Genomic DNA, 27,851 nt, shown 5'->3' on the forward strand with positions numbered 1-27,851 from the left:
ACCCACCTGGAGCTTTTCAGTTTTTACATGTTATTAAAGTACATTATACGTACAGAAAAAAATGCACGTCATTGCATGGAGTATAACATTTTTCCTAATTAGTCGCTGGCATTTAATAGTTGAGAAGAGTTCTTACGAAAGTCTTGTTTTCTGACTTGTCTTAAAAATCAAAAGATTTGCCTATACCAGACTGAAATGTTTACCTGGCAGCTGTCAGCTGGAGCTGATGAGCACTGCCCACTTTGAATGGGGCGCTGGTCCTAAGTTTACCAAAGCCCCTAGGCCATCTTCCTCATGGTACCTGCCAGGGCTTTGCAGGCATTTGAGTTTTTTTGACTCCTGCTCTAAAGAAAAATAAACCATCAAATATTATGTCTAACAGAAGGCATGCATTATAAAAATAGAAGTTAAATAAGATGGTTTTTTTAAGAGAATTAATCTTTAGGAAATTAATGTGATATTTTCACGAGTGTAATGCTGTTTTAGAGAGAAAAAGTCTCTCTTGAAAGTGTGTTAATTGTAATAAATGATATATAAATATTGCAGATTTAGTCTCATAACACTTATTATGAGATTTTTTATTGTATAATAATTGAGTATCAAAAATGGTGCTAGGCACTTAGATGGTATTAAAAATAAACAGTATTTGATTTTGAGAAACTTATGATAATGTAACAAACTATAAAATATTGCCTTATTAATTTAAAATGTTTCCTCCAGTTCTCTTTATTTATAAAATGAGAAAAATCGTACATACTGTTTTGTGACTACACAGATGCGCATTGGCTTTCCAGCTCAATAGAGGACTGACTGATGAAGACATGGTTCTTCCCCCTCTCCAGTTGTAGAGAGAAACTGTGATACGTTTGGCGACACTGTAGATAGCTTTCACGGCAGTGTTTCTACTAAATTATTTTCCTGAATAGGAGAATATTGTTTGACCTACTTGTTTTCTTCTCTTTTTTAAAAATTTTTAAACAATTAAATAAACTTGAAATACAAAATAAAGTTGATCAACTTCAAGGAAAATACATATTACCAAAGTTGACTCTAGAAAATAATTATTTAAAAATTAAGCAGACCAATCACCCCAGGAAAAAAACATTAAAAACCGGTTCTCAAATAAGCACCTCTGCAGTGAAGCATTTCTAGAGTGTGGGAAGACCACCCATCCAAGCAAACAGTGGATCTTTGATCTGGGAGACAGATAAATGTCTGAAAGTCTTTTAAGAAGATATGGTATAACTTGTCTTCCTTGATAATTCAGATTCCTGTCTTTCAAATTTTACATGTGGGTTATAAGCAATCTTTCACTGATACCTTCTACCTCTCACTATACAGCTGCTTGGAAAGCTGTTTCCTCGGGCTTGAAATACTTATTTTCAAGTGATTATTAGTTTAAAACTTCCACACCGAAGGAATGGCTTAAGCTGTGGAGAGACATGAAAGTGTTTCAGATTGTATTAAATACTTTAAATAGAGTGGCTGTTTTGACCACTAGGGCGAAGAACAGTCACACAGCCCCTGCTAAGTAAGGAATGTCATATTCTCAGGCCTGCGAGTATGCTTGGCAGATGGGAAGGAATTTAGAACAGAGTATTTCCCAATAGCAGAGTGACGTTATATTTTAAATAGAAGCACAGGTGTTTTTGTCATCAGTCATCTCAGTTCGTTTGAGAGTTATGTGAAAAAAAAAAAAAAGTTCTGTGTTTGTGTTTATAGGCATTCAGCTCAGTGAGTACCTGCCAGAGGTGAAGGACCTGCTGCAATCAGACCAGTTGGGAAGCTTGAAGTCCAATCCTTACTTTGAGTTTGTTTTGAAAGCTAATTATGAGTACTATGTCCAGGGACAAATGTGATTTTGCTAAAATGGTCATTGTTCCTGAAAATTTGTATGAGTGTGTCCTTATAAAAATTTTAGACCTTAAATATCTAGAAGTTTGTACAGTTTTATAACATGTATTCCTGAACTTTTTATACTGTATTTGGAAGCTACTACAAAATATTTGTATGACTGTGGTTTTAGTTTTTGTTTACATGATAATTTTTTCTTCCTCTTTTCCTCTGAAGTTTATCTGTGGGTTTCATACTTGCTCCCCTTCCTTTTTATCTCACTCCATCCAGGGCCCTGGTTCTGGCTACGTGTATGCACGGGTCACTTCTAGGCTTCAGCCTCTGTAACTCTAAAAATGGCAAGACTGCACTAAGTTGTCTCTGAAATTGCTGTGGCTCTGGATGTTACGTACTGGACAGTGTCTGGAATAGTTGGTGTCCATTTTGGTTAGGTCTGGGGAAAATATCTAGTGGGATAAATGTCAAAATTTGCTAACTTATTATGAAACTAAAGGACAAAGTGGGCCTAATTCATTGTGAGCTTGATAACTGATTACTTCACTGGGAAAAATGTCAGACTTTTCTACATAAATAATAGAGTATTAATAAAAGTATTTTGGTGAATAAAACATATTTATGTGGCTTTCTAATCTATCTATAAGTTACCGTATGATAGGTTATAACCTGTCAGTATGGGGATTCAGTCAGGTTTATGCATTTTCAGGATGATTTACACTGAATTCCATCTTTACCACAGTCTGTCTAGCTAATCTAAGGTGTGTGTAATGCTAGAAACCTTTATAGGTTTTCCTAATGTGGCAACTGATTTAACTGAAGAGTAGTTGTTCTCAAAGGTTTGTCCTGACCAATGTTGTCACTCAGTTTTTATCGGGCTTTAAATAAAGATGGAGTTGCTGGCATATTCAGGCTTTGGCCCAGTTGAATCCTCACTAAACAACTTGCTCCAACAGCTGAAAAGGTCAGGAGTTAAATATGGTGAAGAGAGTCCGGTTCCCGGCTTCACAAAGTGCAGCTCTCGCGCGCTGTCCCCTGCAGGCTTTAGACCCCGCCTCTGAGCATGTGTGGAAGGACGGCTTCATGGAGGAGCTGCTCTCGGCCTCACCAAAGGAGGGAAACGGGCAGCCTCGCCTCTGTCTGCAGCGCGGGGCGCAGTTAGGGATATCCTGAAGGGCACTAGGGGAAGTTAGGGAGAGGAACTTGTCAGACGGCACAAGAATTCTTGTGTTAGAAGACTTTGGTTTTACCAGAAGGTGAGGGCCCTACGGTTCTCACCTGTGAGATCCTGTCAGGTGATGCTGTGACTGGGACACAGGACCCTGCCACCTTCATGCGCTGCCACAAACCCAGTTATCCCCGTGTGACGAAAGCCAGTCTGACGATGACCCCGGCCCATGGACCCGAGGATGTGAAGCTGCTGCTCTCACAGCAGGATGGATGGTTGTCTCATTTTGAGGGAGAAAAAGGCTCTCTCTTCTACCCCTGTTAGAGATGGTAGCCATAGCTCCAAAATGGTTGGGTTTCTTAAAAGTTATTTTAACAGGAGTACTGAAATTAAGGCCTAAAATATTGAGTAATTTTTTCTTCTAAATTTTAAAAATTTGTTGCACAACGTAGTCTTCATTAAAGAATTACTGATTTTTATATAAACTGAGTAGTTGACGATGACAAAGTGTAAAGGTGCTGTAAAGGGTGAACATGTTTACTAGGAAAGAGAAAGTGTACTGACTTGGAAAAGGTTTTCTTCACTCCTGTCTTTGAACGCTGCTTGAAAAGTCACAGCTTGTGGCCCCAGTTAAATCAAACAGGAAGGTTGGGGGTTTGATCGTGAGCAACAGGCTTTGTGTGTGGCTGTGTTTTAGGAACTTGTGAACGTGTCGAGGATTAAGACAGAATTTGAGAATCACAGCAAGAGACGGTGCTGGAATTCTTGGTGAGGTGGAAGGCGACTGATGCCCTCAGTTTTAGGGATTTCGTTTCTGAAGAAAACTTTTTAGAAATCGGGTTGTGCTGCTTTTTATACTTTGGGGTCTGAATCGTGTTTTTCACAGCTTCACCCTCCAGGTGTAGGGGGCTGTCGGGAATAGGTGTGAAGCATGCTCCTCGAGGTGACTGGGCCTGAAGGAGAGCCACGCCGAGGTGACTGCAGCCTCGCTCCCCACGCACGTGTGCGTTTTGAGGCTAATAACTACGAAAGTATTAGTGTAGCCTGCCTACCTGTTCCTAGAGACTTTATTCAAGGAACGCTTCTAAAGAAAACAGCTTTCTATATTCCTACGTAAAATTCACTCATTAAAGACCAAGGTATAAGTACTGTAGAAAATGTGAAACCTATTAAGAAAAAAGAAGTGCGTGGAGGAAAATAAACCCCTGTAATCCCACCAGCCAGAAATAACTTCGGTTACCATTTTGAAATATATCCTAGATTGTGCATGTATCAGTATTGGACTGTGCATGTGTTACCTTTTGTAACCTGCTTATTTTGATGTGAGGTATTGTGAGCATTTCTGTGTATCTTTAATCTGGTATTTCTCAACCTTTTTTTTTTTAGCATCTTTATTGGAGTATAATTGCTTTACAATGGTGTGTTAGTTTCTGCTTTATAACAAAGTGGATCAGCTGTATGTATACATATATCCCCATATTTCCTCCCTCTTGCGTCTCCCTCCCACTCTCCCTATCCCACCCCTCTAGATGGTCACAAAGTACCGAGCTGATCTCCCTGTGCTGTGCGGCTGCTTCCCACTAGCTATCTATTTTACGTTTGGTAGTGTATATATGTCCATGACACTCTCTCACTTCGTCCCAGCTTACCCTTCCCCCTCCCCGTATCCTCAAGTCCATTCTCTAGTAGGTCTGTGTCTTTATTCCCATCCTGCCCCTAGGTTCTTTATAACCTTTTTTTCTTTAGATTCCATATATATGTGTTAGCATACGGTATTTGTTTTTCTCTTTGACTTACTTCACTCTGTATGACAGACTCTAGGTCCATCCACCTCACTACAAATAACTCAATTTTGTTTCTTTTTATGGCTGAGTAATATTCCATTGTATTTATGTGCCACATCTTCTTTATCCATTCATCTGTCAACCTTCCTTTTCATTATCACTCCTCCTAAGGAGACTTCTTAAGACAATTTTCTTTAATCACTCTGCTCCCTTCACCCCCTCTGAAAGTTTAATACCACAAATCTATTGTATATCTTTTTATGTACCACAGCCTTTGGAGCCACGCATCATTATAATATCTAAGATTTTCTTTTTAACCCCCTAAGAACCAACTTTTCCCCCTTCAAGAATGTATGTCTTCAGGGGCTTCCCTGGTGGCATAGTGGTTGAGAGTCTGCCTGCTGATGCAGGGGACGTGGGTTTGTGCCCCGGTCCGGGAGGGTCCCACGTGCCGCGGAGCGGCTGGGCCCGTGAGCCATGGCCGCTGGGCCTGCGCGTCTGGAGCCTGTGCTCCGCAACGGGAGAGGCCACAACAGTGAGAGGCCCGCGTACCGCAAAAAAAAAAAAAAAAAAGAATGTATGTCTTCAGTATTCTTCAAGGTACAATTTTTTTTGACTGCCTGACACTTTACCATATATGGCTGTATCATAATTTAACAGGTCTCTCTCTTCTTAACAGTCTTAAAAACACTTGGGTTAATGGTTTGGGGTTGGGTTGGGTTGGGGTTTTGTCTTTTTTCTTACCGTAATACTGGAATAAATCTGTACAAAAATCTTTGTTCATTCCAGATACATTTCAAATGACACTGACTCTTCCTGTTCAGTTAGTGATGACATTGATAAGCGGTCAGTGAACTGTTCTAATGATTTTTAGTGTCCTTTGCTCACCTCCCCCCTCTGTCCTCCTCCAAACACTTAGAAGAAAGGTACTGTACCATTTATCGTTTCTTGTGTTCCAGGCACTTACCTAGTTTCAACCTTCAAATCAGTCTTAAAGGAGTAGGTGGAGTGTCTCTGGAAGCCACCGGCCCCAGGCCACATAGCCCATCAGAGGGGCGGGTACACCCAGATGTGCTTTACCAAAGTGCAGGCTTTCTTAACTAGTGGGCTGGGGTGGGGATGAGGGGAGCGGAGGGGGAGGAGAGGGGGAGGAGGCCAAAGGAAGCCTCGGATGGAATCATTAGTCCCTTAGAGATGCCAAAGCAGAGCGAGTCCCAGTCTGGGAAAACCAGTAGAAGATCGAAGTCCTCTCTTCCTGCCTGCCACGGTCAGCTGGACATTTGTGGATGTGTGGCTTGGGAGGGCAGTGAGTTGGTTTTTTCTTTTACCCCCCTGCTCACTGGAACGCTTCTGATCTGTGCCTTGCCAGGCAGCCCCCCTCCCTTTTCTTTTTGAGATGACAGAGGACGGCTGCACATGGAGCCATGGCTTCATTTAAGATGTCTTTGGCCCTTCACTGGAAGAGATCCCTCGAGGATCTGTTATGTTCCCGAACATGCCAAGTGTTGGAGGAGGTTAAAGGGAGATAGGAAGCAGCCCCGAGCACTCCTAGGGAAGGGTGGGTCTCCCAAGCCGCTGTGTGTCCCAGGACGTGCTGTCTGGCTCATGGAGCCTTGGTTTGCTTCTTTTTAAAGCTAGCGCAGATAGTACCTGCCTCATGCACCTCCAGACAGTTACAAGATTAATGGAGCAACACAAAAACGTGAAGCACTTTACAGATTCGTGTCTAAATAGGTAGGAAACACAGTAGAAGGCTTAGACTGCTTGAGATTGGGGACCACAGGTATGTGAGGAGCTGAGGGGATGCGGCTGGACTGGGTGTGAGCACAGTGGCTGGGCCCTAGTAGGAGGGCCTGTCAGAGGATCGAGCTAAGGCTGCCCCCGAAAACCTAGAAGCAGGAGCTCTATGTCGAGCATACCCTGCATGGCTGACCTTTCCTCAGGGTGTCTCTCAAAAGGCTGTGCAGGCAGTGGCCCACTTACTCAGGCGTGGGGTGCTGGGGTGATCCCCAGAGTGTACATGTATGGAGACGGCCTTCCACCTGCTCCTCAAGGCCATTTATGAGCCAATGAGAACTCAGCAGGACCAAGATGGGCCTGCGGCTGCCCTGTGATAGCCTTCGGGTACTATTTCAAGCCGCGCAGGTGTCCCAGCTGGCGTTCCCAAGCCCACCTCCCCAAGGTTTGCTGTACCAGCAGATCTCCGCTAGCTTGTGACTGCTTGATTCATAGCTTTTCATGTGTGTCTGAATCTAACAGACCCTGAGATTAGAAAAGCTTGCTATAGGAGCGGACTTGCCCTGAGCAACAGTCTGGCAAATACAACCTCCTTCCCCTTTAAGATGTCAACCAAACTCTTAGGTATTCAGTAAATGACAGCATACTTCTTCCTACCTTCAAGACCAAAATTTATTTATTCCCCTTACACTGTACACAGAGTGCATTTGCCAGGTTTTGTTTTTTTTCTAGTGTCGCCACTTCACACTGCCACAGCAGGACACAAGGTATCGAAGATGAAATGTAGCTCTGTCCATTATTCATGCATTCTCAAATTTCAGAAACTGAATATGAAGCCACAGTGGCATTATACTCACTACCGAGGCCCCGTACTAACCAAACTCCTTATTTTGTCATTGACTTTGGCCATTTTGGGGAAGGGCTGCCATGATGTGGGCTGCGGAGACGGGTTTCATATACTTTTATATCCCTCCTCAAGAGGACCCACACCTGGAGTCCCACCGCCAAATGTGAATGGTAGCTATTTTGGGAACACTTCGGCACATCAGAAAAATGAGTGGTTCCATTCTGGCTCACACCGCATCACTGATGTACCCCTTAAAGCATGTCACTGAGTTCATCACAGAAAATTGTTTCTCCTTGTGCCTTCCACAGCAAGGTTACAACTGTTCTCGTCCGGGAGCAGAGGTGGGGGGGGAGTGAGAAGCGCCAACTGGGTAACCTCCTCTGACCCCCACTCCACCTTACCATAAGTAGATAGATCCAAATCCTTCTAGAAAATTAGAAAGGCATATCCCCGTATATCAGCGGTATAAATAGAACGGCTTCCGCAGGCCCTGGTGGACCGGTGACTCTACAAGGTGGACTGGGAAGCGGCCGGCCTCGGCTGGGCGTCACCCTCTAAATATAACGATGAGTTTGTTCAGCCTTCGCAGCAGGAAAACGTTTTGCCCATCCTAGAGCGCGACGTCCTTGTCCTCTTTACCGAGAGGAGAGACGGGCGCGGCTTCATCTAGTAAGAACACCTCACCGTTCCCACCTCCAGGTCGTGGGCTGTGACCTTTGCCTTTCGGCCCCAGAAGCAGGGCCCTCAGTGAGCTCCGCCAAGGATGCGGGAGGGTAGGGCGCTCCGCGCGGCCCGCCGCACCCCGGAGCGCGCCAGTCACGCCCTGAAATTCACTGCCTTCACAAGCCCCCGAGCGCTCCGCGCGTCCCCGAGGCGGGCAGGTCCACGGGCCCTGGCTTTGCGCCCGGCGCTGCCACAGCCGGCCCGCGCCTCCTCCCCGGCGCTCCGCCCTTGCCTCCCGCCGCTAGCTGTCTGCCCCACGACAGCTGCGCGCCCGCCCGCCGCTGGTGACCCTCTCCGGTGGGGGTGGGGGCCGACGGGTCAGCCCTCTGGATTCGGGGAGCTCGGGGTGGGGGGAGAGACCAGGTTCTCTGGGGAGCTAGCGGGAGGGGTCGCCTGCCTCCCCTGCCCGGGACGCGGGTGTGACTGCTCCCCCGGTCCTCTCGGGCCCACCACTTGAACACGGCTCCCTCCTCCCTGGAGCCGCACTTGAGGTTCTGGGGTCTGAGCAAAGAACCCGAAGAAGGGGCGAAATGTGGGGCGCACCTCCCCGAGGCCCAGTGCGCGCCCAGCGGCCGGGGTCGGGGCAGGGCGGCGGCGGCGGACAGGTGCAGCCCGGTGCGCAGGCGCGCTGGCGCACGCCGCGCACGCGGTGACCCTCGCCGCACCCCAGGCCCTCCGCCGGGCAGCTGCGCGGGGTCGGGAGGGGCCGACCAGCGGGGAGACGCTCCATATACGGCCCGGCCCGCGTTACCTGGGTTCGGGCCAGGCCGCTCCTTCTTTGGTCAGCGCGGGGGACCCGGGCGGGGACCCAGGCCGCGAACCGGCCGGGGGAGGGGGCTCTAGTGCCCGACACCCAAATATGGCTCGAGAAGGGAAGCGACATTCCTGCGGGGCGGCGCGGGGGGAGCTCCCGAGGGCTATATAAAACCTGAGCTGGGAGACGAGCGGCCACCGCAGCGCCCCAGCCGGAGAGCAGCAGGTGTAGCCACCCGCCGAGGTAGGCGGGTTCGGGGTGGGGACAGGGGGACGGGGCACCACCGAAGGGAGTCCGGAGAACTCCGGGTAGGGCCCAGCCGACTCACTATATCAGTCCCAGCCCTGCGTCCTCAGTGCTGCGCCTCCGACCCCAGAGCCACGTGCGCTTTAAAGAAGAGACAGGAAACCTTCGTCCTTTGGAAACTTCTCCAAATTTATGCCCAGCCCCTTCGGGCTGCTCTCCCTGACACTTAGTTTGTGCCCAAGTAGATGAAAGGTTTTGCTCTAGTCGTCCTCAGGGCAGTTCCGTCCCAACCGAGCCAAAGGACAGCAAGGGCCACTACTCCCCGGGTTCGCCGTCAGGCCCAAGGGCGCCTCGGTTGCGAGTCTGGTGTGTCGTGGGGGTCCGGAATAGACCATTCGTCCCCGGGTGGAGCGCCTAAGCCCTTCCCACGGCGTCTCCTTTCACCCTCACAGTCGCCCAGCGGGCAGGGTTCGCGGACCTTGACCCCCTAGGTGAGACCCCGGAGGTGTGGAGAGGGCGGCGCCTGCAGCCAAGGAAGAGAACCCTCGGGGACACTGTGCCCTGGGTTCCCAGATGGAGAAAAGCTCCGTGTGGTCTCCCCCCGGCGCAGGGCCCGGCAGCGAAGCTCGGCCCGGGTGGCATTAATTTCTTCCCCTTCGGGACCGCGCCGGGCTGGGGGCTGGGGGTGTCCATAGGCCCCGGGGGAGGGAGGGCACTCGGGATGGCGGGGCCTTCCGCCTGACACGCCGAGCGTCTCCACGGCCTTCCCGACCTTGCAGAAACCAGACACCATGTGTGACGAAGACGAGACCACCGCCCTCGTGTGCGACAATGGCTCCGGCCTGGTGAAAGCCGGCTTCGCCGGCGACGACGCCCCTAGGGCCGTGTTCCCATCCATCGTGGGCCGCCCTCGCCACCAGGTCAGGCTGCCAGTCCGCGGAGGGAGTCGGGCCGGGTCCCCGCTCAGCCCAGCCCCGCGCCACCCGGAGCCGCGGTAACGAGCTCGTGGTGTCTCCGCTCCGCAGGGCGTCATGGTGGGTATGGGGCAGAAAGACTCCTACGTGGGCGACGAGGCGCAGAGCAAGAGGGGTATCCTGACCCTCAAGTACCCCATCGAGCACGGCATCATCACCAACTGGGACGACATGGAGAAGATCTGGCACCACACCTTCTACAATGAGCTCCGCGTGGCCCCCGAGGAGCACCCCACCCTGCTCACCGAGGCCCCCCTCAACCCCAAGGCCAACCGCGAGAAGATGACCCAGATCATGTTTGAGACCTTCAACGTGCCGGCCATGTACGTGGCCATCCAGGCCGTGTTGTCCCTCTACGCCTCTGGCCGTACCACCGGTGAGTGCCCGGGAGCCGCCCCACCCCCTTCCCGAGCGCCGGGCACTGAGCCGCCGCTCACCGCCCGCCCCACCCCCGCGCAGGCATCGTGCTGGACTCGGGCGACGGCGTCACCCACAACGTGCCCATCTATGAGGGCTACGCGCTGCCTCACGCCATCATGCGCCTGGACCTGGCCGGCCGCGACCTCACCGACTACCTGATGAAGATCCTCACCGAGCGCGGTTACTCTTTCGTGACCACAGGTGCGCTGCTCCCCGGGCAGGCGGGCAGGCGGGCGGCCCGCGGGTCCCCTGGCCCCGCGCTGAGGGCTCCTCTCCCGCCCCGCCCCCCGCAGCCGAGCGCGAGATCGTGCGCGACATCAAGGAGAAGCTGTGCTACGTGGCCCTGGACTTCGAGAACGAGATGGCCACGGCCGCCTCCTCCTCCTCCCTGGAGAAGAGCTACGAGCTGCCCGACGGCCAGGTCATCACCATCGGCAACGAGCGTTTCCGCTGCCCGGAGACGCTCTTCCAGCCCTCGTTCATCGGTGAGCCCCGAGCGCCCGCTCCCCGGCCCCCGCCCGCCCCCGGGGCCCCTCGCCCGCCCGCTCACGCTCCTCCCCGTGGCCCCCAGGCATGGAGTCGGCGGGCATCCACGAGACCACCTACAACAGCATCATGAAGTGCGACATCGACATCAGGAAGGACCTGTACGCCAACAACGTCATGTCGGGCGGCACCACCATGTACCCGGGCATCGCCGACCGCATGCAGAAGGAGATCACCGCGCTGGCCCCCAGCACCATGAAGATCAAGGTGGGCGGCGTCCCCCCCCCCCGCCCCGCTTCCCCGGCCCGCGAGGGGCTCCGGGCCGCGGCCGCGTCCCTGACGGACTGTCACTGTCACTGTCTTGCAGATCATCGCCCCGCCCGAGCGCAAGTACTCCGTGTGGATCGGCGGCTCCATCCTGGCCTCGCTGTCCACCTTCCAGCAGATGTGGATCACCAAGCAGGAGTACGACGAGGCCGGCCCCTCCATCGTCCACCGCAAATGCTTCTAGAGGCCTCTCCGACAGCCGCGACTTCTCCCCAGGACGACGAATCCGCTTGCGGCGCAGGCGGCTGACCTCGAGCCACCGCGCGGCAACTGCCCTCCAACCACCTGCGCTGCTGCCGCCGCAAACCGACACTGTTTATAACGTGTACATACATTAACTTATTTACCTCATTTTGTTATTTGTAAAACGAAGGCCTGTGGAAGGAAATGGAAAACTTGAAGCATTAAACTCAGCCGTTCTGTTATGCTGCGTAAAGTTGTCTGTTGTGTTTATTTGCGTGGGCGGGGAGCGGCCGGGGTCGGGGAGGAAGAGGGACCCCATCTTCCTCCATCACTTTGCACAATACTCCGAATGAGTGCACGCCTTTCAAGACCGTAAATTAAGTCTTCCCCTGCTCACGGCTCTCCCCTCTGGCTCAGATCCATTCCCCAGAATGGCAGGCGCGCCGGGGCCCGACTTGACCTTCGGGCGTGTCCGGCTCTGCACTGCGCTCGGGTCGGCGGCGGCGCTGGGGCCGCGCGCGGGTGGCCAGGGGACGCCGCAGGCAGGGCGCTGACCGTGGTGCTGGGCCCAGGGGCCGCCCCGCAGCGCGCACTTACGCTCCGCCCGCGGCGGGCGTGGCCTTACAGAATCCGGGTTCCCTCCGGAATCTGCGATCTAACTGTGCTCATTTGTAAGGGAAGATCCCCACTTCTCTTCCCGATTGAGAAGTCCTTTGCTACGTACCAGGTGATGGTGGCATAAAGAAGCGCCCTTTCCGGGGGGGGGGGGGGGGGGAGGAGCGGCGCTCAGAGGTGGGAGGAGGGCGAGGAAGGACCAAGTGAACGCTCCGAAAGAAGGACGGCGCATCCTAGGCGGGGAAGGGCACTGGGGGCCGGCCAACAAGGAAATGCCTGCAGGGAAGGGAGCCCAGATGGTGCTGAAGAAGAGGTCAGCAAGAGAGAAGCAGCAACCCCACTCCACTCCCGCAGTGTCTGAAAGGCACAAAACATAGTAACAGTTTGCATTTCTATGAGCGAACACTGCATCTACATATTTTAAAGTAGCCCAGTGTTTCCCAGTCAAGACTTTCGGGAAAAGTGGTCCCTAAATGAAATAGATTCTGACTCAAGAAGGTAATACACTCATTCAGAAATAAGTTTATAAGTAGAATTAACAACATAGCTGTGTTATATGCCACTGTGCCATATGTTTATTCCCTCCTGTTATGGCCTATTGAGAAGCTTCCGAAATCATTGAAGCCTGCAAGGCAGGAATACTGCCAAATCCAGATATAAAGAGAATCACCATTCAGTAGAACTTAAGATTTTAATAAAACAAGTATATGATACCAAATCCGCTGAAAACCATGCATTTATCCACCTAGGATGGATAAAGGTGAGAAACGAGCTAGGGCTTCCCTGGTGGCGCAGTGGCTGAGAGTTTGCCTGCCGATGCAGGGGACGCGGGTTCGTGCCCCGGTCCGCGAAGATCCCACATGCCGCAGAGCGGCTGGGCCCCTGAGCCATGGCCGCCGAGCCTGCGCGTCCGGAGCCTGTGCTCCGCAACGGGAGAGGCCACAGCAGTGAGAAGCCTGCGTACCGGGAAAAGGGCTAAATTCTAGCCTTCCAGAGATACCCAGGTTTTATGGATAATACTACATTGACACAGGCATATCTGAGCAAACAACACACACACAGCCTGAATAATTCGTATAGCCAACAGCTGGGAAAACACGTCAGAATTACATGAGTCAGCTAACCAGCACGTTAAATCTTTTTTAACCAGGACCCCAGGTCTCTTAATTAGGATTTAAGTAAGATATTTAAGGAGGTAATGACCCATTTCTCCTGTGGTCATAATCATCAAATGCCCGAGAGAAGTTTTCCATATAATCTGTAGCATTTCCTTCTGCCCCACCTTTGACGTTGTTCTACTGAAAACATGTGCAAAAATTAGGAATTGTGTGTTTTTACTGGAAGTGTGCCAGATGACCTTTTCGTTTCTGGTTCTTCTCTAAAAGGACACAAGCATCACACATTTCATTGGTGTTCTGTATCTTTCCTGCCCTCCTAGTAGGCTGTGATTATAGGTATTTGGTAAATTGTGTCACCTATATTAGGCCTGAAAGAAGATATTTGGTTGCTATAGTAAAGAATTATATATATATAACATATATATTATATATTATGTATATATAATAATGTATAATTATATGCATATATAATTAATGTATAATTATATATATACATTTTTATATAGTTATATATAATTTTACGTGTATATATAAAATATATATAAACACACACACACACACACACACACACACACACACTGTATATAGAGTGTATATAGTGTGTATAGGGATATACACGTTTGTGCTGCGTGAGGAGAGCACCCAGCAGCTCTAAGTGCGTTTGCAGTATGAAGAAGCGAGAAGCTCCTGTGTGACAGCAGTGTACTTGGCACTAGAGGGAATAATGTTATGGCTAATTTCCCACTGAAAAGCCATCTCAGAGAATCAATTTTTGGAGCTGTGAGAGAATTGAACACAACAAAAACAATTTCCCCAGCAATCACTTATGGTGTGTTTCCTTAGACCTGGTAGGTCTTATCAGGGATCTCACTGCAGTTATTTCATTCTCTCAAAAGCTCATTAAATAGCCGTAATTTTTTTCCGCACCAAATCTATATTGCTAGTGCCCAGTTGAAGGAAGAAGGGACAAAGAAGAAAATGGGAAGAGAGGATGTGTCAGGATTAAAAAGAAGGATTAGGCTGAGTGGGAAAAATAAAAGGGTCTGGGATTGGGGTACAGGCTAGGTTTTATCATTTAAACCTTTGGCAGTTAGAATTAGACCATGGAATACTGGAGTACCTCCCAGCTGTTTAGTCCCCTGAACTGTCACCCCAGATTTGGCACAATCCTAAGGGGTTAATGAAATATTTTATTGCCCATCTACTATGTGCCAGGGGTACGGAGAAGGCTAAGATGTGGTCCCATCCTGGGAGTTCACTGTCATGACCCCCGCCATCACCAGGCACTTATGCCTTGACTCCGATCGCCGCAAAGCCTGTTGGAGGAGCTGCCTGGGATATCGGATGCTGTGGGTATCTGGCTGCTTTGCACTCGCCACCACCAGGCCGGCTTCCCTCCCGCACAGCATTGTTTTCTGATGAGGCTGGATGGTTCCAGAAATAGATTCTTACAGGGAAACATCCATCATTGTGCTGGAGAAGGCCTGCCCACCCCTGGCCTTGGGGACACAGACTACTGCTGCCTCTCACCTGGCAGTGCCTCTACCCTGAGGACAGGAGTCAGAATGGGCTCAGGCCACAGACCAGCCCTGCCCCTGAGGGCACTCATGTGGCCAGGCCACCTGCCTGCCTTCCTCCCTTTCCTTCTTGCCTCATTTCTGTCGCTGACATTTCCTCTCTGCCCCACACTGTCCTTGGAAGTCACCCTCTTTTGCACTGTCGCTATGTCACAGTCCTTTTGGGGAGTTCCCACAAGCTGATGCGCTGTGTCTGACCTCAGCTCAGAGAGAAGCCGAGAAGACCTGGTGTGATGGCGTGCTGGTGAGGTGGGCAGCATGGCGGGTCCCACGTCCGGGTCCACCTGCGTCCTTGTCACCCACAGCCAGAGACACTCCCCCCAGTAGGCCATGGGCTGCACCTTCCAGAAGGGGCACGGATGGCAAAGGCAGCTGGAGGTTAGCTGACGTGAATGAGGAATGGGGGCCCCTCATTAAGGGTGGCCCTTTCACTGGGTGCAGGAGCCCTGAGCCTTCTGATTGACCCTGCCCCTGCTTGTCAGTTTCTTAATGGCTTATCCTGATGAAATGGAGCGGGAGCTTAAGGGGTCTTCATAGAACAGAAACACCCCCCTCTATGTCCTCTGCCTGCCTCTTGTCTGTAGAAAAACTTTAGCCAACGAATAAATTTATTCAGAGAAGTGAGAAAATGCAGAAGCAAAGAAAAGCAGTCAAACAAAAATAATAATAATTTAGTCATTAAACAAAGTCAAGGATTTTAGTTCCTCCTCAAGGGTTATAGATAATATTCTGAGCCATATCCTGTGAGCTACCTTGTAGATATTGAAACTCCCACCAGGTGGAAGAAGTTAACTACATGATGACCAGACTGTAGCCATGACATAAGCTGCCGCAATTCCCAGAACTGGCCTCAAAGAAAGGGGAACAAACCGACCCTGGAACTGAAGGCTCACTGTACCGAAAACAATCAGACTGACGCTGATCAGACCACCAATGACCAGTTTCAAGATGACGGTCAGAGCTGGCTGTGCTGTTGCTGCATGTAGCCCCCTCCCTCTGCCCATTCACCCCTGAAACTCCCCTTTAAAAGCTCTTGCCCTCTGATCGGCAGGGGAGAATTGGCCTTTGGACGTGAGTCCACCTTCTCCCCAGGTTGCCAGCCTCCAGAATAAAGCAAACCTTCCTTTCTACCAACACTTACCTCTCAAATATTAGCTTTCGAGTGATGAGCAGCCGGACCTGAGTTCAGTAGCACTGATGCTGAACAGTTTCTGGGGGTGGTGATTGGGTGAAAGACTCAAATGTGCAAAGGTGATGTTGGCGGTTCTCAGAGCTGTCCGTAGAATCAGGATTGCCTTTCCTGTGATAGTCATTGGAGTTTCCTAAACCTTATCACCACGTGGAGAGCTCTGGTCACTGGAGATGGACTCGGGAGTAGAAATCTCTCTACGTCATGGACCAAGGGTGGCCGTAGCACCCCTGGATCCTTGTTCACCCCATCTTTCCTAGTTTCCTTCATGGGACCTGTATTAAGTTCCTGTAACAGATTACCACAGACTGGGTGGCTTAAAACAACAGGAATTATTTTTTTCCACAGTTCTGGGGTCTAGAACTCCAAAATCAAGGCAGGATTGTCGTCACTCGAGGCCTCTCACCTTGGCTTGCAGATGCCATCTTGTCCCTGTGTCTGCACGTCCTCTTCCCTCTCTTCATGTCTGTGCCCAAATTCCTCCTTATAGGACACCAGTCATGTTGGATGAAGGCCCACCCTAAAGACTTTGTTCTAATTACTCCTGTAAAGGCCCTGTCTCCAAATACAGTCACATTCTGAGGTCCTGGGGGTTAGGACTTCAACATATGAATTTGGGTTGGTGATGACACAATTCAGCCCACAATAGGGACAACAATTTAACCCACTATAGTAACTAAAAGGCCACTAGTAACAATTCATTTTAATGGTCCATTTTAATAGCCCATTCATTTTAATAGTCCATGGACTATTAAAATGTTAATGTTTGTTTGACTGCTTTTCTCTTATGTTATGACTCTTATGTGTCTTATGTTATATGAAGAACTTTCACATACATTAGCTCATTTTATCTTATAAGGTAGCTAGGATAGGGATTATTACTCTACTTTCATAAATGATAACAGTGAGGCCTCAAGACTGAGTGACTTGCCTAAGTTTATAAACTTAGTTTTTAAATTAGTAAAAGTGGCAGAGGAAAGACTTTAACTTGTAACTCTTGACTCTATTCTTTTATTTTCAATTTTGATGTACCCTTATATTTTATATACATTTCTTGTAAACAGCATAAGGCTGAACAGTTTTCCCAGCCTGACAATTTTGTCTTTTAATTGAGACACTTTGTCCGTTTATATTCAATGTGATCACTGGCATATTTGGGTTTAAATCTATCATTTTATTTTGTACTATTAGTCCAGTCTGTTCAAAGTCTAAAATTAATCAATATTTTTACTTTCCTTGGACAACACGAGACCCTTGAGGACTTCTAACTCATCCATTTATTTTCATCCTGACTCATCACATATTTTCATTCTATCTTTATAAACCCTTACATATTATTATTTATCATACATCAGTCATGGTTTTAACCTCCTCAAAATACTGTAATTGTCTTATAGAGCTCAGATTTTCTTATATATTAATAATTTTCTCTGCTCATTTCTTCTTCCCTATGGGTACCTTCCAAGGGAGATTATTCCCTTACACCTGAAGCATAGTCTTTAGAATTTCCTTTTGTGATGGTGTGTTGGTTGCAAAATCTTTCAGTTTTTGTTTGCTTATGTGCTTATTTCTCCCTCATTCTTGAAACACACTTTTTTCTCATAAAGAATTCCTGGATAACAGTTATTCCTTTTGGCATATGGAAGATGGCATTTCTCTGCCCTCTAAGTGCTATTGTCACTGTTGAAAAGTCAGCAGTCTAGTCCCTCTTTGAGGAAATCTGCATTTCCATTTCCCCACATTTCAGCTTAAAATTTTTTTTTTCTTTTTGTCTTTGATATTCTTAGAGAAAATCTTAGAGAAAATATTGTTTCTCTATGTCATACTTAATTGTAGGTTTCTTTTTTCTTATCTCGTTTGGGATTTACAAGCTTTTGAATATGTGGATTGCTGTCTTTCAACAGGTTTGGGACATTACCAGCCCTTGTTTCTTCCAACGTTGCCTTCAATCCTATTTTTTCTCTCATCTCATTCTGAGGAATTGACAAATTGGGCTTCACCAAGTTTAAAATAGTTGCTCATCAAAGAACACCACTAATAAAATGAATAATCAGGCCACATACTGAGAGAAAATATTTGCAAAACGTGTACCTGACAAAGGGTTGGTAGCCAGCCTATATAAAAATAACCTATAGGGCTTCCCTGGTGATGCAGTGGTTGAGAGTCAGCCTGCCAATGCAGGGGACACGGGTTCATGTCCCGGTCCAGGAAAATTCCACATGCTGTGGAGCGGCTGGGCCCGTGAGCCATGGCCGCTGAGCCTGCACGTCCGAAGCCTGTGCTCCGCAATGGGAGAGGCCACAACAGTGAGAGGCCCGTGTACAGCAAAAAAAAAAAAAAAAAAAAACCTATAAAATTCAATAACAGACAAAAATGCAATAAAATGGGCAAAATATATTGAACAGACACTTCACAAAAGAATATATAAATGGCCAATAAAATAAGCATACAATCATACTCAATGTAATCAATAGCTGTTGTCAAAAACAAAAAAACAGAACAAAATAACAAGTATTGGCAAGAGTATGGAGAAACCGGAACGCTTGTGCGTTGCTGGTGAGAATGTAAAATGGTATAGCCGCTATGGAAAAATGTTATAGCAATTCCTAAAAAATAGAATTACCATATGATGTGGCAATTCTACTTCTGAGTATATACCCCAAAGAAATACAAGCAGGGACTCAAAGAGGTATTTGCACACCCATGTTCATAGCAGGATTATCCCAATAGGCAAAAGGTGGAAGCAGCCCAAGTGTCCATTAATGGAGGAATAGATAAAATGTGGTGTATATGTACAATGGAATATTATTCACTCTTAAAAAGGAAGGAGATTCTGACCCATGCTACAACATGGATGAGTCTGAAGACGTTATATTAACTGAAATAAGCCAGTCACAAGAGGACAAATACTGTATGATTCCACATATATGAGGTACTCAGAGGAGTCAGATTAATAGTGAAAAAGTAGAAGGGTGATTGTCAGGGGCTGGGAGGAGGCGGGAATGGGGAGTTAGCTTTTAATGGGAACTGAATTTCAGTTTGAGGGGATGAAAAGTTTCTGTGGATGGATGGTGGTGATGGTTGCACAACAATGTAAATATACATAATGCAGTAGAACTGTAGACTTACAGATGTTTAAAATGCTAAATTTAATGTTATGGGTTTTTTTTACCACAATCGAAAAAAAAGACAAGCACATGAAAAAGTGCTCAAAGTTTTTAGTCATCCGATAGATGCAAAATAAAAGAACAATCTTATACTATTATATACCCACTATTATGGCTAAAATTAAAAAGACTGACACCAAATATTGGCAAGTATGTGGAACAACTGGAACTTTCATACTCTGAGTGGGAATGTAAAATGGTGCAACCACTTCGGAAAACATTTGGAAGTTTCCTATAAAACTAAACATACACCTGCTCTAACGCCTGATAATTTTAATCCTAGGAATTTACCCGCTAAGATTAAAGACATAGTCACAAAAGGACTTATACAAGAATTGTGATAGCAGCTTTATTGATAATAGTAAAAACTGGAAACAGGTCAGGTGTCCATCAACAGAAAAATGGATAAACAAACTGTGTACAGCTGTATAATGGAATACAATTCAGCAATAAAGAGGAACAGACTGCAAATGCACATACAACATAATGGATCTCAAAAATACCGAGTGAAAAAAATTTACACATATATACAGTAAGATTCCATTTATATGATATTCTAGAACAGGCAAAACTAGTCTATGGTATAGAAAAAAATAAGAACAATGGTTGTCTCTGGGAGTGGGATGGATATTGAGAAGTGGCATGAGGGGACTTTTTGGAATTATGGAAATGTCTGTATCTTGATAAAGGATTGGGTTACAAAGGTCAGATTCAGTGACTGTACAATTAAGATTTGTGCATTTCATTTTGTGTACATTTTAATCAAAAGAAAAAATTGCAGGCAAAAAAATAAGATGTCAGAACTTCTGATACCCTCTACATTAAAAAAGTTTTTTTAAAATTTTTAAATGGAAAAAATTTTTTTTTGTATTTTTCATTTTAGGGGGTTTATCTGAATTGCATTGTGGGTAATTTCTTCCAATTGATCTTCCAATTTACTAATTCTCCCTTTAAATTACTTAATCTATTGTTAAACCCTTTTGCTCAATTTTAAATTTCTGGTATTGAATTTTTAACTTTTAGAAAATTTTAGAAATTATTTTATTTTAAAATTAACTAGATCATATTTTTATAGCTTTCTGCTTCCTATGGATATGCGTTAGCTTGTCTCTTCTTTAAAAGAGCAAGCATAGGTTTTTAATAATATGAATCTAACAATCCTAGTGGATGAAGTCTTGGAGTTTCTTTCTATTACCTATTGTCCCGGTTCATACTCACACTACCTTTTTCCATGTGTACTTGACAGTGTCGCGTTCACTGTCTTTGAAGAATTATTTCTGGGACACTTGGAAACCCAGAATAAAGGTGACTCTCTCAGGAAAGGACTTGTATTTGCTTCTGTCAGGGATCTCCTGGGATACCACTAATCTGAAATGATGGTAAACTAAATCCACCGCCTGAGGTCTCCTGGTCCCCCCAGATGAGGTGGGCTGCGAATGCATGTAAGAACTCAGCCTGAGTTTACAATTTCCCAGGAATCTGCACCCCACGCCACTACCACACACTTGGTACCAGGGCCACTCGCCTGTCGGATCCTCAAGTGTCGGTGTGGGGCAGGGCTTACCCCTGGCTCACTCCTTCACGCTTCCCCGTGGTGTAAACCCGTGTCCCAGCTTCACGAGGGAGGCATCAAGCTTTGCAAAGCTGTTAAACCCCAAGAGCAAGGTAAGTGAGATAAACAAACACTCTCAGGGCAAGAGCTGTTTCTAGAATCACTGTCCTGCTGGTGATTCCTTACTATCTTGTCAACTCTTCGGTCTTGTAAGATGTTCAAAATACTTGATGTGGCTTTTTAGTTGTTTTCCACAGGAATGTTGTTCCAAGAACTCAGCCTGTCATATTCCCTAAAAATAGAACTCAACACCTTTCACGGTGCAGGCCTGGCTTTAGCCACCCTTGAAACACAGCTCAAATCTCACGCATGGGCTTAAGGAATTTTGCCCCAAATTCTGTTGCCTTATTTTAAATCTGTTATATTTTCCCTGGGCCTAAAAATACACTGGGTCTGAAAATTCCCCAGGATAACAGGGCACCAGCTGGGAGACAGAGCTGCCTGGAGCCCTTCAGCCCAATGTTAATGTGCCCTGTGTCAGCAGGGACCCATTGGACCAGGGAAAAAATGAAGGGCAAAAGGACAAAGCAACTCGGTCAAAGTGATAAATTACCACGATGCTTTCTGCATGGGGGGTGATAGGTGATTTTTTTCTGCCTTTTTTATACTTCATTATTCTTTTCAACTTTATTATTTTCAAGATATAAGTGTTATGTTAATATTAAAAATACTTAAGCGAAAAATGAAAAAATAAATAAACAGAGAAGAAAAGGCCCCTCTAGGCCCTCAGCCCTGAATGGTACTGAGGGGCAGCAGAGATGAGTTTGGGCAGATCCATTTGCAGCCACGCGGGTGGCGGGAGGTGGGGCCATGGAGGCGGGGGTCAGAGAACGGCTGTGTCAAGCGTGACCCCAACGTGGCCCCCGCTGAAAGGACTAAACTGCTCCTGTCATTTCTCCCGTCTGAGCTCCACAGGCATCCTGAGTGAGCTGGGCAGATGGCACTGGGGAGAGCATCTCTGGGTTCCAGCCCTGGCTCCGCGGAGGACGTTGGTTTCCATCGGTAACAGGAGGGGGAAGCTCTGCTCTAGGTGGTCCCCGTTCCTCTGACAGTCTGTGATCACGCCCCCCCACACTTCTTTTGCTCAGGATCCCTGGGAGAGGAAGGGGGGGCTGTTGTGAAGCCCCTCAGGATGCAGGACAAGGGGATGAGCAAAGGGGAGACTCCAGTGCTATAAAGAGTTTCTCCACTTCCAGGTGCCCTTTGAAGTTCTGAGAAGGCTCTGTTTACCCTTTACCCTTCCTAAGCCAGAGTGCCCACAGTTCTGCCTCCCCTCCCCCTCCCGCCCAGTCCATTCACGCATTTACCGAGTGTCTCTTCTATTGCAGGCACAAGAGGCACTACATGGAATAACTACACTGCACTTGAACTTCTCCAGTAAATGCTTAAAAAGGATGCCTACTATGCTTACCCTCTGTCTTTGGAAGGTTCTCTGGAATCTAGGTTTTCCTCTGAGTTTCGTCTCCGGCCTCTAGCGCTGGTGCAGGGCAGGCCGGTGGAGAACCAGGCTCCAGGAGGCCCGCGTGCTGGGATCACCAGGGACGCCCAGAGCCTCCCTTGGGAGACGCTGTGTAGTGATTTCTTCCTACGCTGCCCTGGCGGTGGAGGCCAGGAATTTGAAAGCTGGGGATCTCAGCACCTCTGAAATTACAGGGCATCTCTCACTGACATGAGAGCGAGCGCAGTGGTCCAGCCTGGACAGGGTGGAGCCCTCACAAACAGCCCTTCCTCAAGCCTCTGCTCCCCTGCGCACTTCCCTTGCTGCACTGCAGTCCCAGCCCTGCACTGGGTGGTCATATTTTTTCCAAAGGGCAATCCAGGCAATTTGAAGCAAGCAGATTTGTTCCCAGCCACACGAGAACACAGGGTTGTGGTTCACAGCCAGGGAGATGTCCTTTTTCTCCACCGTCTTCCTGGTTATCCAAGGTGCAGGTGTGGGGCCAACCTTCCCTCAGCTGGAGAAGCCAAGACATCCAACATCTAGTCTTGATTATTCTTTTTCTTTAAAAAATATTTATTTATTTATTTGGTTGCACCGGGTCTTAGTTGCGGCTCGTGGGCTCCTTAATCACGGCATGCGAACTCAGTTGAGGCATGCATGTGGGATCTAGTTCCCTGACCAGGGATCGAACCTAGGCCCCCTGCGTTGGGAGTGTGTAGGTTTTTTTTTTGGCTGCGTTGGGTCTTCGTTGCTGCACGCGGGCTTTTCTCTAGTTGCAGCGAGCGGGGGCTACTCTTCGTTGCGTTGCGCCGGCTTCTCCTTGCAGTAGCTTCTCTTGTTGTGGAGCACGGGCTCTAGGGCGCAGGCTTCAGTAGGTGGCTCGCGGGCTCCAGAGCACTGGCTCAGTAGTTGTGGCACACAGGCTTAGTTGCTCCGTGGCATGTGGGATCTTCTTGGACCAGGGATCAAGCCCGTGCCTCCTGCACTGGCAGGTGGCTTCTTAACCACTGCACCACCAGGGAAGTCCCTAGTCTTGATCATCCTTTAGCTCATTTTCCAAAAGCACCCAGAACGCTGTCACTCCACTCTTGCCCTGCTCGTTGACACACCTGCAGCTATAAGTTTGCTGATTTACTCAACAAACTTTTACTGGGCACCTACTATGTGCAGGCACCGTGCTGGGAGACAAGGAGGCCAGCCGAAGAGTCCAGGTCTCAGCCTCAGGGAGCCCTCAGTGCAGAGTGGGAAACAGAATTCATCAAACAACAATGCAAGCCTGTCCATTTAGCATGGGCTGCAAGAGAGCCGTGCGGTGTGACAATATAGAAGAAGCCAAGGGGGGTGGGCTCCTGAGCCAGGGCAGTAGAGGTACTTTGAGGGTGAGTAGGCAGCAGCAGGTGAAGTGGGGAGGCTGGAGGTTCATGGCCTGTGGAAAGGTGGGTGTGACGGGGTGGGGATGGGGGAGGGTGGTGGGCAGAGAGGATGCAGGGGGAGGCAGACCCAGCCTGAAGACCCTCCACCGCTGACTGTATATTTTTTCTTTATTCTAAGAGCGGTGGAAAGCCATGGAACTGTTCTAAGCAGAGAGAGAGAGAGAGGGAAGCTGCCCTGCTGGGGCAGGCGGGGGTTCCAGGACGCCTCTCGGGTCTCTGACTCACCTGCGGATGCTCACTGAAATGGGCACCCGGAGCTTGGGACTGCGGCTGGTGTGGCAACCAGGCAGATCGGTGGTCCCAGGCAGGAGGGCGGCAGGGCAGTCCTGGCCCTGAGGGGGTGCACCCTGGGCTCTGAGGCGGTAGTGTGACATGGGCTGCAGCCTCTCACTTCCTCTCATTCCATTCCCACCTTGGAGCTGGCCGGGTACTGGAATGTTCTCTATAGAAAATCCAGAAAGACCACAGGAGAATGAAGGTTTGTGCTATTTCCCTCCCATCTGAGGGGAAGGGCTGGGGAGGGGGAGGGGAGGCAGGGAAGGGAGGGGGAGGGGAGGAGGGGGAGGGAGGGGGAGGGGAGGCAGGGAAGGGAGGGGGAGGGGAGAGGAGGGAGGGGAGGGGAGGGGAGGGAGGGGAGGGGAGGAGGGGAGGGGAGGGAGGAGGGGAGGGGAGGGAGGAGGGGAGGGGAGGGAGGGAAGGGAGGGGAGGGGAGGAGGGGAGGGGAGGGAGGAGGGGAGGGGAGGGAGGGAAGGGAGGGGAGGGGAGAGGAGGAGGGGAGGAGAGGGGAGGAGGGGAGGAGAGGGGAGAGGAGGAGGGGATGGGGAGGGGGAGGGGAAGGGAGGAGAGGGGGAGGGGAGGAGCCGCAGCTGTCTGCCGGCCTTCCGTCACACGGGGAGTCGGGTGCCGGCCCCCACCGCCTACCTCTATTTTTACATCAGCGCCGCTGGCAGCTGGCTGGTTGAATCGGCCTCCCAGTGGCGGAGGGACTCTGGCGGCGGGCGAGGGTCGGGGAAGCACGTAGTCGTCTCAGCAGGAATTATGAAGCGAACCGTCTCTCCTGCGAGGAGATCTTCGCTTTTCCCCTGAGCTGCTGTGCCCTGGGCGCGACAGCTGCCAGGCGGTCAGGGCTCTGGGGACTGAGCCGGGAGTCAGCAGGACAACAGCCTGGGCTGGGCAGCGAGCGCAAGGCGTGGGTGGCTGCGGGGCGGCTGGAAGCTGTGCTAATAGGCACCGAAACGCGCCATCCCGCGGCGCGATGGACCCAGCGACACGCGATCGGGCGGGTGACAGACGCTCAGAACCCGGGGCCGGAGCCTGGGCGGGGCAGTCAGATGCCGGAGGAGCCGCCTTCTTCCCGGCGGCGCCGCGTCCGGCAAACCCTCGGCGTCTCTGAGCCTAATTCTCACCTGTGCGAGGGGTAGCGAGCCCAGCCCTGCGGGGCTGGAGGATCTCAGGCGCTCGGGACTGGTGTCCGCAGTGCCGAGAGCGGGGCTACTTCTTCCTCTCGCTGTGTCTGGAGGGGAGCTCGGCATACACCCCCTCCCTTGGTCTGTGACGGGTGCAGGAGCCTTCCTGAGGTCACCGGCAGGGCTCAGGTGCTCTGCCACGCGCCTTCGGGCCCCTCTGGGTCTCAGCCTGCATGTAAAACAAGATCATCTCCAAGAGAACATCGCTCCTCTGAGCTGCGGCTGTACCTTCAACCACCTGGTGGTTTGGGGCGTGGAATCAGAGGCTGATGTTGGGTCCCGGCTCCTGAATTCACCTTGTTTGCACCACAGGGTGAATGTTGACTGTGTCCATCCTGGGGACTTAGATTCCCAGAAGAGGGAGTCAGGGTTGACCCTTGCTGGAAGGAAGGGGATGGGCTGGGAGCAGCACACCCTTCTTGCCTGCTGTGAGGGGTGGCTGCTGCCCTCCCCCCACACAGTGGATCCCCCAGCTCCCGGGCCTGGTGGAGGAGAGCCATGAGTCTCTCTGGTCTGTCCTCTGACATTCCGAGCGAGAGCCTGGTGGCCCAGGGCCCAGGCCTGCCTGTGCTCTCAGGCTGGGGCGGGCCAGGCTGAGCCTGACCCCATGCAGCTCAGAGCCCCGAGGGTCACGGCCCGACCACTGGCACAGCCTCTCCTTCTGGGGACTCCGGAGCAGGCAGCTGTCTTCCCCTTCACACACTCCACCTGACCCTAGAAGGAAGCAGAGGGACATGGACAAGTGGCCAGTGTGGTTTTCCCCTTTCTCCCTGGGTGAGTAAGCTCAGCTTTACTCTCAAAGTCAAGAGCAGCCGTGGTGGGCCCCGAGGGGGAGGCAAGGGTGTCCAGACCCCGTGAGGGACGCACACGGGGCGGCCCAGGCCGATGCACAGGCGTCCTCTCCGCCCTGCTCCGCATCCCCCCTTCCCCACGTCTCTGAGCACCAGGCGCCCAGCTCCCCTCACACTGTGTGCCCGTCTTCCTGTCGGGTATCTGGAATGCTTGGCCTGTCTGTGGACCTGGGCAGTGGGCAAGGCGTGGCCCCAGGGGAAAGGCAGCGGGCCTTGAGCTGCTGGGACCCTCTCCCAGGGCTTCAAGTGTCAGGTCTGGGTCTCGTTAATCTCAGATGCTCCTTGAGGGCGGTGCCCAAGCTCCCCAATAAAGTGGCCACCAAAGCCACGTCGTTCCTCCCACGGGGGCTAGCTTGGTGGGGCCGCTGGTCCAGCAGCGAGTCTCTGCCTGTTGTGACCTAGGGTCAGGGGTCTCCCCACCGTGCCCTGTGCCAAGGAGCAGCTGGCCCCAGAGGAAGCTAGAAGTTTTCCCATTTTGCAGATTGGAAAGACAAGGCTGAGAGGTGATTCTAAAGTCCCAGGCTGCTGTTGCGTCAGGAAGCTGGACGTTTCTCCGGCGCCCCGGGATGCCCGGGGCAATGACATGGCGGGGATGGTGGGCGAGCCCTTGGCAGCCCTGGAAACACAGAGTCAGTCTCCTTCCTGGGGAAAGACCAAGGGGGCATGACCCTCCCCCATCCCCTCGGTCAGAATCCGCCTTGAGGACAAAGCCCGCCACCACCCTTCTCAGGTGTTTTATTTTTCTCTCTTCTAAGTGGCCTCCCCTCGCGCTATGCACCTGGCTTGCCATCTCACAGGTTCATTATCGTCCAGACTGAGCTCCCAGCGCTGGGTCTGGACTGCAGCCTGGGGACAGGAAGAAGGGAGTGGGGGGAGAGCAGCCTTCCTGGGCTGGTCTCACAGTGACAGCTGAGCCGCATGCCTGCCATTCCCCCCAGCGCGCTCATTCTCTGGATATAGGGGCTGCTGGCACAGCCAGGGCCCTGGCTCCGGGGCTGGACACGCTGCTGCTTTAGGGCAAGGCCAGCGGCCGGGCTGGGGCGTCAGCTTTCCCCCTGTCCTTGCATGGTCAGGGCCCACAGCCTGCATTCTGATTTGTGTGTATTATTAGGTCCCAGGACTCCTGCAGCCCTGGGAGAGCCTCAGAGGGTGGGCCCCAAGCCAGTCTGTGAAGGGAACTTGCTCCTGAACTTGAACTGTGTTTGGGGGTCCTCTGGCCTGCTTAAGATGGCAGGCCCGCCAGCTCCTGCTGGTAAAATGGAAAGGTGCCTCAGTGCCTCTCCTTGTTGTCCCTCCAACTGCCCTTGAGCCCACGGTGCTTGGCAGTCCCCTCCTGCACCTTCCCTCACCCCCGACCCCGGGGCTCCTTTCTGTTCTATAACCTAGTTCATGGCTGACGGAGCTTCGCTGCTTTCTTCCCTGGTGACATGGGGGAGTGTTTACTAGGGCGGTTAAGGCCACGATTCTACAAGGAGGGTTAATTCTGGGAATTGGGACCACACTGCCCTGGAGGTGAGGGGGCGTCCCCGTCCAGGGCACAGAGCCCCTCGACCCCCAGGCAGGAGGAATGCCCAGACACTATTTGACGATGACTGTGAACGGGGAGAGGCTGTGCAACTTTGCCACCGAGGGGACAGGAGTGACAGGCCCCTCACTCTCTGCCTTTGGCGCCTGCCCTCCACCTTGGGGGCTCAGAGCCAAGGCCAGGCCTAGTGAGCAGGTCTGGTTTGATTGGACTATTATTATTATGAATTAATCTTTTTTACAGGTAAAGAACTTCATTAACCTTTGTTTCAAACGTTATTCCCAGGCCTTTTCAGCTTACTGAGCTGCAGAGAATGAATTGTTTAAGCAAAGGCTGAAAAGAGATGCAGTGTCCGGGGGG

The 27,851-nt window shown here is 50.3% G+C and overlaps 2 protein-coding genes across 3 annotated transcripts in view; both read left to right on the top strand.

The window, feature by feature from the left end:
* The window catches only part of NUP133 (nucleoporin 133), a 58,132-nt gene extending 54,733 nt beyond the window's left edge, over window positions 1-3,399 (top strand). Inside the window, exon 26 of one of the 2 annotated variants that reach the window (XM_079900754.1) lies at window positions 1,723-3,399. In XM_079900754.1, the coding sequence (XP_079756880.1) occupies window positions 1,723-1,859 (137 nt within the window). In that variant the 3' untranslated portion in view covers window positions 1,860-3,399. Of the gene's footprint in view, window positions 1-1,702 lie in introns of both variants that reach the window. The other variant, XM_079900755.1, reaches the window with a different exon arrangement.
* A 5,574-nt stretch (window positions 3,400-8,973) lies between these two features.
* Window positions 8,974-11,706, top strand: ACTA1 (actin alpha 1, skeletal muscle). Its single transcript, XM_079900506.1, has 7 exons — window positions 8,974-9,104; window positions 9,887-10,027; window positions 10,133-10,457; window positions 10,541-10,702; window positions 10,795-10,986; window positions 11,073-11,254; window positions 11,355-11,706. Exons 2-7 carry the CDS (start codon window positions 9,899-9,901, stop codon window positions 11,496-11,498), a joined length of 1,134 nt encoding a protein of 377 aa, XP_079756632.1. The 5' UTR covers window positions 8,974-9,104; window positions 9,887-9,898; the 3' UTR covers window positions 11,499-11,706.
* The last annotated feature ends 16,145 nt before the right edge of the window (window positions 11,707-27,851 follow it).

This window comes from Stenella coeruleoalba (assembly GCF_951394435.1).
Source record: "Stenella coeruleoalba genome assembly, chromosome: 16".
NCBI classification, from domain to species: domain Eukaryota; kingdom Metazoa; phylum Chordata; class Mammalia; order Artiodactyla; family Delphinidae; genus Stenella; species Stenella coeruleoalba.